At 33.1% G+C, this 12,192-nt stretch overlaps 1 protein-coding gene across 1 annotated transcript; it reads left to right on the top strand.

Moving 5' to 3' along the window:
- On the top strand, positions 1–11,003 carry HD2C (histone deacetylase 2C). The gene is made up of 10 exons (XM_068617323.2): positions 1–206; positions 1,083–1,153; positions 1,250–1,467; positions 1,598–1,620; positions 1,709–1,744; positions 1,822–1,985; positions 2,662–2,781; positions 2,856–2,946; positions 10,534–10,657; positions 10,760–11,003. Exons 1-10 carry the CDS (start codon positions 194–196, stop codon positions 10,818–10,820), a joined length of 921 nt encoding a protein of 306 aa, XP_068473424.1. The 5' UTR covers positions 1–193; the 3' UTR covers positions 10,821–11,003.
- The last annotated feature ends 1,189 nt before the right edge of the window (positions 11,004–12,192 follow it).

Below are 12,192 nucleotides of genomic sequence, written 5' to 3'. Positions count from 1 at the left end.
GTTATAAAAAAAGTGTGAGAAACTTCGACCAGTAAATAAAAAAGTTTTATAAAAGTAATAATTTTTTCAAATTCAAAATGTAAACTAATATGTAAGAAAGGAATGCCCTAAATAAATCCATTCCATCAAGGACTCTGAAACTGTTAGGCTTCTTCTGGAAACATTTCTTCTTCCTTGAATTGTGTCTGCATCCATGGAGTTTTGGGGTAACAGCGTTTCTTTTTCAGTTCGCTCTTCGTTTGGTTACCCTCGTCATTTATCTTCTATTTCGTGTGTTTTTATTCTGATGTCTTCTTCTTACAATTGTTTACTGTATAAATTTATTAACCTAGCACAGTACTCATGGTTGATTTCTTTTTCATTTTTCGGGGAGCGAAGCATTCCTTCAGTTTTGTTAGAATGTGTTGAAATTGTGATTTTACTATGTTTATTAGATAATCCAATATCTTCATGCATAGACGGTTTTTTTTTTTTTTTTCTAATTCCTGCATTTCATTATGTATGGTAATTGTCCTTAGGTTTTGTGAAGTTTGGTTTCTGTTTAATACTGGTACGGATGTGATCAGTGTTTCTATAGTTTAGCCACTCTTTACTCAACTCTTAACAATTATTGTTACCAACCATCACACATGTTATAGGCCACCGGTGCCACTTTCTATTAATTTATTAATCACTTCATATAGTTCATTTGGCCAGTAATGGAGTCTGTGAAGAACTTCATCTTTCTACCAAATTTTGAAGTGTGTCATTGAAGTATTTGACCCCAAAGTTTATATTAGGAGAAAAATTGATTGTGTAATTTTACATTAAAATTTAATGTTGAGGTTTTAAAGGTGGGTCCTGGGAGTGTAAAACTATTTGCAATTGCAAAAGTAATTAAATTTGTTTCTCTATTTGGGTTTATTCATCCTGTTGAAAGATATCTTAGGTTGCGGTGGAGAATGGAGTTAAATCATACTTTTGTGATTGAATCGCGTCGTATGATTCCAAAATTGCAGAAAAAAATCGCATTTAGTGTTATATTCATGGGACAAAAAGTATTATTAAATTAGCATCATATTTCTATTTTCTATCCTTTTTAGGTGTTGAAGTGAAAAGTGGACAATCTCTCAAGGTCGATCCAGGAGATGACAAGATTATCCACCTTTCAAATGTATATCTTTATTTATTAACAAATGAACATTGGGTCATCAAGCTTACTTAGAATTAATAATGGTTTTGTTTAAATGATTAAATCATCATTTCACAGGCATGCCTGGGGGATGTGACTAAGGCTAAAGGAGGTGAACTGGTAGCCCTGAACGTGAAGTTTGGTAACCAGAAGCTTGTGCTTGGAACTCTTTCTTCTGATAAATTTCCTCAAATATCTTATGATTTAATATTTGAGAAGGAATTTGAGCTATCCCATAGCTGGAAAAATGGGAGTGTCTTCTTTACCGGATTCAAAGCTCAATCTCAGTCGGAGTCATATCCTTTTAATACTATTTTACTTTGACATGAAAACATATTTTCTCTTGACAGTCTCTAATCCATTCTGTGATCTCCTTACTAATAATGCTAATATGTGTCCTTAACTTCATTCTTTTTTTATCATTACTGATAATGATGAAGATTCTGACGGTGAGATACTTTTTCTAGAATATTATCCGTATTGTTGTTGTTGTTATTATTATTACTAACTGAACTTATTCTAATGTATTTCTTTCAGATTTTGATGAAGATATTCCAGTTAGTGCTGCCAATGGTAAAATATTTCCGTCTGTTGTCGCTATAATGTCATAAAACAGTTTATCTAGTGTATATTGTGAACCATTTACGTAGGGAAACATGAGTTTAAGGTGAAGAATGGTGTCAAACTTGATGAGGCTAAACAGAAGAAGATAGCAGATCCAAGGAAGAATGAAAAGGCTAAGGAAAAGGATACAAATGTCGAAGATGAAGATTCATCCGAATCTGATGATGATGATGATTCAAGTGAAGATAAGGTATCTGTATAATCTAGAAAATGACTTTTATAATAGACTGCTGATGTTCTTTACTCTAGCATGATTTGTTTGATGGTATCTAATTTTTATGCTGCTGTTAATTAACTGATATGTTTTGAAAAATTCAAATCCTAAATATTACTGATTGGTGTGAAAAAGGGCAACAGAACAAGGTGTAGATGTTTGTAACAAAAATGCATTACCATGACTTACTAGGTATGAGAGAAACTTGATTGTTTGGCAGTAAAAACATTGCTTTGTTTTCTCATGTATGTTTACTCATCTATTTTGGTTTTCTTATGTTCATTGTGAATATCCGTTGTCATCAGATATCAGTGTGTGAATACAAAATTTATTGATGATGATTGTAGTTGAGTTATGTTATTGGTTGTCCAATCTGTCCTTATAATCATTCATTCATTATTTAGTCAACTTGTCATGATAAGAATTGTCAACTGTTTGGTTGAAGTAAGATTTTTGAAATATGCTTTCTATACTACATGTTTGTTAGCTGGGTAATTATTCTCAGGGGCATTGTGTTTCTTCTCTATGTTGTTTAATCTGGTATGGGCTTGCTATTCTGATTAGTTGACTTTGGATTGAAGGAATTTTTTAATGATTGATATTTAAGTTTATTTAGTTGATTGTTATTTTTCTGGAATAATATATTGTTCAGCCCACAGCAAATGGTGACATAGAAAGTAGTGAAGGTGATGAGGATAGTGATGATGATGATGAGGAGGAGGAGGATGAGGATGGTGATGACGATGAATCTGATGAGGAGACACCCAAGAAGGTAAGGATCGACTAATGAGGTGTTCCATTTGTGTGGTTGGTTTTGAATATAACTTTCATTTTTTTCTCATATAGATTGAAGAAGGCAATAAGCGGAAGATTGAATCTTCTAAGAAAACACCTGTCCCTGAGAAAAAGGCAAAATTTGTTACTCCTCAGAAGACTGGTTAGTTGGTCTAGGTCCCCCCTCCCCCCTCCATTTTTTGTTGTTGTAAATAATCCTTATGTTTTCACCTCAAGCCTTATTTTGTTTTGATCTCGTTTGGGTGCGGTAAATTGGATAAATTTATGTGAATAATATAATTTAGATGTGAGGTTTTAGGGTAGTTAATAGCAGTATGCTGTTGTTTGGTCTCCCCATGCTAAATTGGATATATTAAGGTGTGAATAATGTAATTTAGATGTGAGGTTTTAGGGCAGGTAATAGCAGCATTTTGTGCTGTTACAAGACGGCATGGTTATTGATTGGTCACCCATGGTTCTTTTAGCTCATCATCACATCACAATTTCTTGGAGCAGTAGTGATACCTGGATATCATTGAAAATCACAGCTGCTATCACACGTTCACAGTTAATATTCACTATTCTAATCAGGGGGAAGCCCCTCACTTTATCCCTTTTCTTATGTCGTGTCCCATTTATTTGTTTAGGAGGTTTTTCTGATTTTATATGGCTTATGCTCAAATTTTTTAGGGTTGGAATCCTTCTAAAATCATCTGCCTCCCCCTCAGGTGTGAACTTTGGATATTGGTTAAACACACCCCTTTCACCAAAATCATTTACCTCCGCCTTGGTTTTGAACTTTAGCTCTTGTCATCAAACCCCTTCAACCTTACATATTTTCTGGCCAAGCCTTGCCTTTTTCTAGTAATCATTAGCATGTTATCCAGCCAATTTATACTTCTGGCAGTGGCTCCCTCTACAAGAGAATTACAGTTTACTACAGTTGTAATTAATTTTACAGCTAATTACATAATACAAGCTTGAGAGTGAATATTTAGGACTCCCAAATTGGAAAGAAGCTTTGAAAACTCAAAAGGTTCCAATTGTTTGGTAAAAAAAGTCAGCCAACTGTCTATAGTGTTTGGTGCATATATGGAAACTTGGATTTGAAACAATATGACGAGCTGCTGACTGGATGTACAATAAAACAATGCTAGAGGAATAAAAGGAACATTTCGGAGAAGATATGTTAATCATTGTAGTTCACAAGTACTAGAAGCTCCATAGACAATAATCAATAAACTAAATTATATTTTATTTTATTCGTTAATCCCAATAAAATAATTTTAGTTAAGTCAAATAAATAACTATAATATTTTATTTTAAGAAAAAACAAGAGGTTACAATAACTAAGGTTAGTTAGTGGGGAGAAGGGTTGCAAGTATAACATATTTTTCGAGCAATAGGTCAGTAGTTTTTAGTGGAGGAGATGTGAATCAGTACAAGAATAGTGTTGGGGAAGGCTCAGGCATGTTGCTCATTCTCTTGCGCAAAGAGGTAAGCACTTCTGCTTTTGTTTTCACGTGAGATAGACTTGGTTCTGTTCTTTTGATCCTGCAAGTTGTACCTGGTTGTTGTCCTTTTTACCTAATTTTTTTTATCAGTTTCATGCCTCTGCAGAAAATGTTAAATGTCTGAAAGTGGAACTGGTTATGTTATTTACATATATTTATTTTTCATATGAAGTAGACTCTTACGAGTTTCTGGAGTTTCCATGTGTAGACTCTCAAGTCTTGTAACTTTGAGCAAGAATGCTTTATGTTGAGAAAATGAAATCAATATGATAAACAAAGAAGCTAATATCCTCTAATAATAAAGGTACATATAAATAAATAAAAATGTTTTTAATAATACATATATAATCCAAATATTATTGATTATAAAAGGATTTGTGCCTTATTTGTAGGTTGTGAAGAATTGGTGAATGAGTCATATTTATAATGTGTACGACATGTGCAACAGCAAATGACCTAAAACATTAAGATAAATGTGAATGAAAAGACAATCCTGCTGCAAGATTCAATATATGTCCATGCTTTTTTCAAACTACAAAATTTGATGTGGAGTTTCAATGCAGATATTTTTATGCCAGTCCAAATTTTTCATAAAAATCAGGGCATTGAAACTCTTTACCATATCTGATCTTACACTCTTGATGCATGCATGAAATTTAGTTTGGATAAAAATAGTGAAGTCATGTAATAATTTCCTGGTCTTAGTTTTGGCTTTCACAGTAACAACCATGTGTAAGCATCGACTATAGTTAGAAAATACTTGTGTCCATGCAAGGAAGAATGGAAAGTGGCCCCCAATTATCACTGTGGATTAAATCAAAAGGTTGTTTTGCAAAGCATATGCTAGATGGAAAAGGAAACTTCAATTGTTTTGTAAAATGATAGGTATGAGAGACTCTATTGTTCAGATATTTGGCACATGGATAATTTGTACAAATGGGGCCCATCACCTTATTGGAAAGGTTGCGAAGTCTGTAAGGCCAGAAATCAAACATTAAAACAGTTTTGAATTGAGCAATGTTAACAGAAGGTGTACTAGAATAGAAAAATGTGACTTACACGACACTTTTGGTTCTCTAAGAAGATGGAGTCCATTGTGTTAGTCATAAAGCCCAAACATCTTCAATTTAGGTACATCCTCAATACGATAAACACAATTTACAATTCAAAGTGAAACAAGTTGTTGAATAGATATGATATTGAAGGTAAACTTAGTATGTACAAGATATTAAAGAGTTGAAAATGGCTGCAAAAGCAAGTTGTTTGGTAGAAATTATGGATCTATTTGGCTGAAGTACATTGCTTGTTTTAATACTGTGGAAGCTAGCAAAATATGATTTATTGTTTGACATGATCTTTGACTCCTAAATCAAGGATCCATGAAATCATGTTTGTCTAGGAATTAACTAACTGGCTTGTTGCATGTTGATGTTGAGTATATGACCCGCCAACACATGAAGAAGTAGGATTGACTTGGTTAACACTATTAAAATTCTGACCTAGTGATCTGAGATGTTGTACTAGCAAGTTAAGTAGTTGCTTCGCTTGTTTTGGACTGAGTTGGTCCCTTTTAGCTTCATGCTTGATATTATTCTGAATTGTTGAAGACATACTCCCCTGAGATTGTTGTGAGCTTGATGATTTGTTATCAATGAATGTGATTCCCGGACTTATATCCAGGAGGAAGCCCTTTTTAAAAAAAGTGTAACATTTTGTTGCAATATTTGTGTTGTTTGGTAAGTCCACAACCTTGGTATCTTCCTCTTTCGTTGTTTTGAAATTCTGTCTGTCTGCAGAATTAAAAATGACCTTTGGATTTTCCTCAAGGTTTCTAGTAAGTTGTCCTTACTTGAACTATGTAAGAAAATAAAGTTATTTTATTAATACCAATTACATTCTCTACTTGTAATAACCCAAACCTTTAAAAAGGAAATAAAAAATATGCTGAAATGAAGAGGAAGGTTATGATGAGGATATTTGTTCCTAATTAATATAGAGATATTGAGAATATTTTTTATCTTAATAATATGCTATTTACAACACTCCCCCCCCCCCCCCTCCCCCCTCCCCCCAATTTGGTAAATGAATATCAATTATTTCCAACTTGCCTACAAGATCTTAGAATCTTCCCTAAAGGAAGCCCTTTAATGAGAATGTCTGCTATCTTAGAGACATGAGTAGTAACCACTAGACCTCTATCAATATAATTTTTTATGAAGTATCCATCAATTTCAATATATGTGTGGTCCTATCATGTTGCATTGGATTTTATGGGCACTGTTCATGACTGACTTGTTATTAACAGTACAGTTACATAGGCTGTCAACCTTTATTTTAAGGTCATCAAGTGTAGTCTTCATCCAAAGTCCTTCACACACACCTTGAGCAAGGACTCAAAATTCAGCTTCTACGCTAGAGTGGGATACTCTATCTTGTTTTTTTGCTTCTCCATGTCACTAGACTTGTTTTTAAGAAATATATAGTGTCTATCCTTGTGTGATACATAAGAAAGTTTTCCTACTAATCTCTAGTATTGGGTTTTTTCCAATTTTGTTCGATAGCAATTCCTCAGGTTCTACATCCCAACTTACTTATTTCTTTAAGCAAATCAAGTATATATTTTCTTTGAGAGATGAAAAATCCCCTTTTTTAAATAAGCTACCTCTATTCCAAAGAAATACTTAAGTTTTCTTAGGTTTTCAATTTCAAATTGAGCCACTAATTTTGTCTTTAAAGGCAATTTCTCTATTTCATTATCTCCTGTAATAAATGTCATCCACATATACCAACAATAGTGAATTTACCTGTAAGAGTGTTTAGGAATAAAGTATAATCACCTTGACTTTGCTTATATCCTAAGTCGTTGCTTTTGTAAATCTCTCAAACCATGCTCTTGGAGATTGTTGAAGACCATATAAATCCTTCTTTAAGAGGTATACCTTATTCCTTTCACCATGAGTTTCAAATCTGGGAGGAATCTCCATGTACACTTCTTCTAAATTTCCATGAAGAAAGACATTCTTCACATCCAGCTAGTGTAATTCCCATCCAAAATGAGCTGCTAGAGCAAGAACAACATGAATGTATTCATCTTTGCTACAGGTGAAAAAGTCTCAATCAATTCCACACCTCTTTGCAACCAGTCTAGGTTTATAACTATCTATTGTCTATTGACCCATATGCCTTATGTTTCACTATAAATATCTATTTGTAAGCTACTCTTTTCTCCCATGTTGAGTTACTTTCTAAAGCATCCATCTCCTCTCTCATGGATTGAGTCCAATATCATGACTTCTAGTACTGAGGTAGGAATTTTTATGGCATCAATGTCTATTAGAAAAGGAGGGTTTTAGTTACCTCTAGAAGATGACGATTTTTCCTTTTTGCAACTCTATTTTGAGGTGGAGTGTTAAACATGTGTTAGTTCATGAACAATATCATTATGAAACAAATTTGGAGAATTCTTGATTCACATATTCGGTACCATTATCAGACTTAATAACAAACCATTTTTACTCCAAAAATAGATCTCCAAACATCAGATTGAATCAAGTCAAATTGGAAATTACTCTTTTTTACCAATTATGCGATAAGATGTACGATATGCTTTGACAGGTGACAATTATCACATTTGAAAGACTCAACAAACTCAATAGTGAACAAATGAGGAAACAAATATTTTATAAGTTTGAAGGAAGGATGCCCAAGTCTTTTATGATGAAGTCATATTTGCTCATGTTTCTGATGTTGGTTGTTGGCTTATGACCTTTGTTTTATTTTGGCCCTTGGATTCCAATAGATACAACCCATTCTGTTGCTTACCAATTAAAATCGTCTTCCTCATGACAATGTCCTGAAATACACAATAAGAAGAGGAAAAAAGTTTCAAAACCATTCAAATCTTTTGTATAGAGATAAGACTATTGGTTGTTGGACATAAAACATTTTTTAATGCAATAAATGATTCTAAAGTAATATTCACGGATTCACATTTGGGAACACTATCACCATTTGCAGTTGTAATGAGTGGTTCTCTGGTCATCTTGACATACGAATTGAAGAGCTTAGGAAAAGGAGTCATGTGATTGGTTGCTCTTAAATCAAGAATCCAAACCATGAGATAGAGTCAATAATATTGAATGTACTCTTACCTTTCAGGGGTAGTGTATACAATCTAGAGGACTTAGTCATTGATTCAATCATTGTTCTCAAATGATCAAAATTTTCTTTAAAAGCTTTCATACTAGACATTGAAAAACACAAAACAAATAGATAATAAAGATTCAATCTTTATTACTTTGATTCCGAACAAAAAGGACTTGTTTGGCAACAAAACCAAATCAAAGTCAAATGAGACGTCAGCCCTTGGGTGCTCAAAAGGGCCCGACAACCTTGTATATGGTGGCGACAAGTGAGGCACACTATTTTGGTCCACCACTAATCTCACTGACGAGGTGAACAACGACGATGAGGACTTTCAGCAAAAAGATGACTCCCAAGATCAAGGGCTATGATACCAACTTGAACTATGTAAGAAAATAATTATTTTATTGATATCAATCACACCAATTACATTCTCATTATCTCTATTTTGTAATAACTTAAACCTTTAAAAAGAAAATAAAGATATGCTTAAATGAATAGGAAGATTCTAATGATATTTTTCTTAATTACTATAAATATTGAGAATATTTTTTATCTTAATAATATGCTATGTATTGCATCCTTCTTGTTGCAAGACAAAAGAGAAGACTTTGTGAATAGATGTCATACGTACCATTAGCAATATTTGCAGTCCAACTGTTATATATCTCTTCAAGACCTTTCAAAACACAAATCACATACTCCATTTCTCTTTGTTGTTTAATAACCTCAACAGTACCACAAACTTTACATCTTACAGTACAAGAGCAACCAGAATTGCCCAAGGACTTCGAAATTATCCTATATCAGTTTTTATTCAGTGTAGAAAATAGAAAAATGACCTTTTACCTCGCTTAATAGAATGAATTTCTTAGGCAAGATCTGAAACCCCAAAGTGATCTTCTTGGTAAATATTTTTCTCAAGTCTTCTCAAAGAGTTTTTCATTGTCTATATAGACAACACTGTTGATTTAAGGGCTTAGGGGTTTTTTTATCCATGAGACTACAATTCCATTGCATCTCTCCCATGCTTCCAAATTTGCTTCATTGTCAATAGGTGCCATTAGTCCTCCATTGATGAATTTCAACTTATTCTTTGTCAATAAGTCTCTTCTTATAGAATTGCTTCATGATTGATCGTTAGAATTTCCATTGAGTTGTGGTGAAAGAATGGCTCCAGGGTTTCCTCCTGGATGTAGGTAATAAGGAGACTAATAATGATGTGTCCTTTAGTGGAAGAAATTATTAATATTTGAATTGGAATTATAGGTTTGATTTATAGAATTGCTTCATGATTGATCGTTAGAATTTCCATTGAGTTGTGGTGAAAGAATGGCTCCAGGGTTTCCTCCTGGATGTAGGTAATAAGGAGACTAATAATGATGTGTCCTTTAGTGGAAGAAATTATTAATATTTGAATTGGAATTATAGGTTTCAAAATCAATTGATTTGTGCTCTTGCGAAGAAATTCAAGTTAAGCGTGGATTTACTTCTTAATACCAGAAGCAACCATTTATTTGGAAATGATCAAGCGAAAACCAAAAAGTAAATGACGTTTGTGATAAAGAAGCAAGGGCTAGAAATGTTTTAGTGTACAACTTTAGATTTTCTTAGGAATATAATATCTTTCATTATTGTGCATTCAAAAAGTTTCAAGCTGATGATGGTTCAAGTTAGTAGAAACTATCATAAACACTAAAAGTTCTAAGCTATCTTGAAAGAAGAGTTGTAAAAATGAGAAACTAGAGTGATGGAAATGTTGAAGGATCACAACTAGAAGAACTTTTGATGTTCATGGGGAAGAGATGTTATATAAATTATTAATGTGCTTTCATCCCATAGTGTAAGCTTATAGAATAGTTATTTCATGACGTAGTATAAGAGTCTCTTTTAAGAAGTGGTCTAGAATTTGATCCTTATTGCCTTTGTTCTCCAAATAAAAGTTGGATTTTAGCATATTGGGTAGGTTAGCTCGTCAGTTTACAAAAATGAGACTTCTAGTTTAAACATGTTTGATTTCTTTACTTGTGTATGCATGTACGTTGTCACCACAGTAAAACTGAAATGATATTGATGAGAATTTATCTGTTCAGATAGCAAGAATGTTGTCCATATAGCTACTCCTCACCCTTCTAAGCAGGCTGGTAAATCAACTGCAAATAACAAGCGGGAGACTCCGAAGTCAGGGGGAGATTACAGCTGCAAGCCTTGCAGCAGGTGATTGGGGATGTATTTTCATATTGATTTGCCTCTTTTTCCTTACTTTTTCTAAGTAATCAGTAATATCTATTCATGCATAATTTTTAAATTGGCTTGCAGGTCATTTAAGACAGAAGATGCCTTAAACTCTCATAATAGGGCCAAGCACAGTGCTAAGTAAAGTTTTTCTTTTTGTCGGTGCCATGAGTATGTTGATGTTTCTGGTTTTGGATGATCATGAAAAAACAGTTTAGTTATGTTGGTTTCCAACTTGGATTGATCAACTTGAGAGCGGATCTCCAGTTTTCTATTTTGTAGGTTTGTGCTTGCTAACCTTGATCGTATGTAGTTCCTTTCAAATGAATCCTTCCTTTATTTGTCTTTATGATGAAATGCATACTTCAACTCGTGAAATAAGACATACTAACAAAGTGAATTGAGTTAAATGTTGCTAAAATATTATTTACTATTTTAATTATTAATCAGCATATGGCCAATCTTAAAACAATTTTAAAATGCCAGTTTTGAAATTATTGAGATATTTTAATGCCTTAAATAGTGTCATGATATGTTTAGTGAAACACTTGAATGTTAATACTTGCTTAGGGCTAAGTTTTTCTTCCTTGACCTTTTTCCTTGTATGATGATGATGTACAAGAAAATCCATAATATTTGATACGTCAAACACAATTTCCTTCTTATAATTTTAAGGTATATGTCAATTTAATTGTACGTCACATTTACAAGTTATTTCGGTATATCTCTTTGTATACTAACTAACATGATGTACAAGTCAACCTACGAAGTAATTAATAAAAGAAATGCACGTAATATATGGAACTAAAAATTGAAATAAAATAACGTGTTCGGAGTTATCATATCAAAATTGAGGGATTATTTCATAATTTATTCTGAGAAACCGCAACAGTTTAGAAAAAGAAATAGTAAAATGAAACCAGAAGTACTTGGCAAATACTTTATAATATCTTTTTGTCTAAATAATTTTAATGAAACCAAAAAATATCTTTTTGAAGTAATTTAGGATTTAAGTTTCAGAAAATAATGGACATCAGAAAAGAAAAGAAAACAATAGAATCTGAGGAACTTGGTGGCAGCAAGGGCAGCAAAGAGAAGAAAACGTGCGGCAGCAGGACATTAATCAAACAATGACTTGCATCATGTGTTAAGCTTAAAACTTGGGAACCAGTCTGCTAGCGTGCAATAAATTCCGTTGCTTGCCAAAAGACCATCTTCAATCTTGCAGTAAATTCCATATTTAGTAGGCTAGCTCTTGTGGTTAAAGAACCAAAGAAAACTATTTTGGTATCGGGCGATATCAAAATCTAGGAACATGAATTATGGCAGAAATAGAATGCACTGGGTAATTTCTTTTACTCGTTATTCAACTATAAAGTGTTATATGTAGTAAATTTTATAACAACCATGTAACTTCATGCAAATACATGATTATGATCAAAGATACACGCATCAAGTAAGAAAAACTGTGGTTATTTGAGTGACGGAACAGTGAGATTTTTTCTTTCATAATACAC

The sequence above is a fragment of the Phaseolus vulgaris genome, chromosome 1 (genome assembly GCF_051622355.1).
Source record: "Phaseolus vulgaris cultivar YP4 chromosome 1, ASM5162235v1, whole genome shotgun sequence".
Classification (NCBI taxonomy): Eukaryota; Viridiplantae; Streptophyta; class Magnoliopsida; order Fabales; family Fabaceae; genus Phaseolus; species Phaseolus vulgaris.
The sequence above is the reverse complement of the archived record's forward strand: the minus strand, read 5'-3'. Positions and strand labels throughout refer to the sequence as shown.

Coding starts and splice junctions, on each gene's coding strand:
- HD2C (XM_068617323.2), top strand. Junction 1,154..1,249: donor AGATTATCCACCTTTCAAAT/GTATATCTTTAT, acceptor ATCATTTCACAG/GCATGCCTGGGGGATGTGAC. Junction 1,986..2,661: donor ATGATTCAAGTGAAGATAAG/GTATCTGTATAA, acceptor TATATTGTTCAG/CCCACAGCAAATGGTGACAT.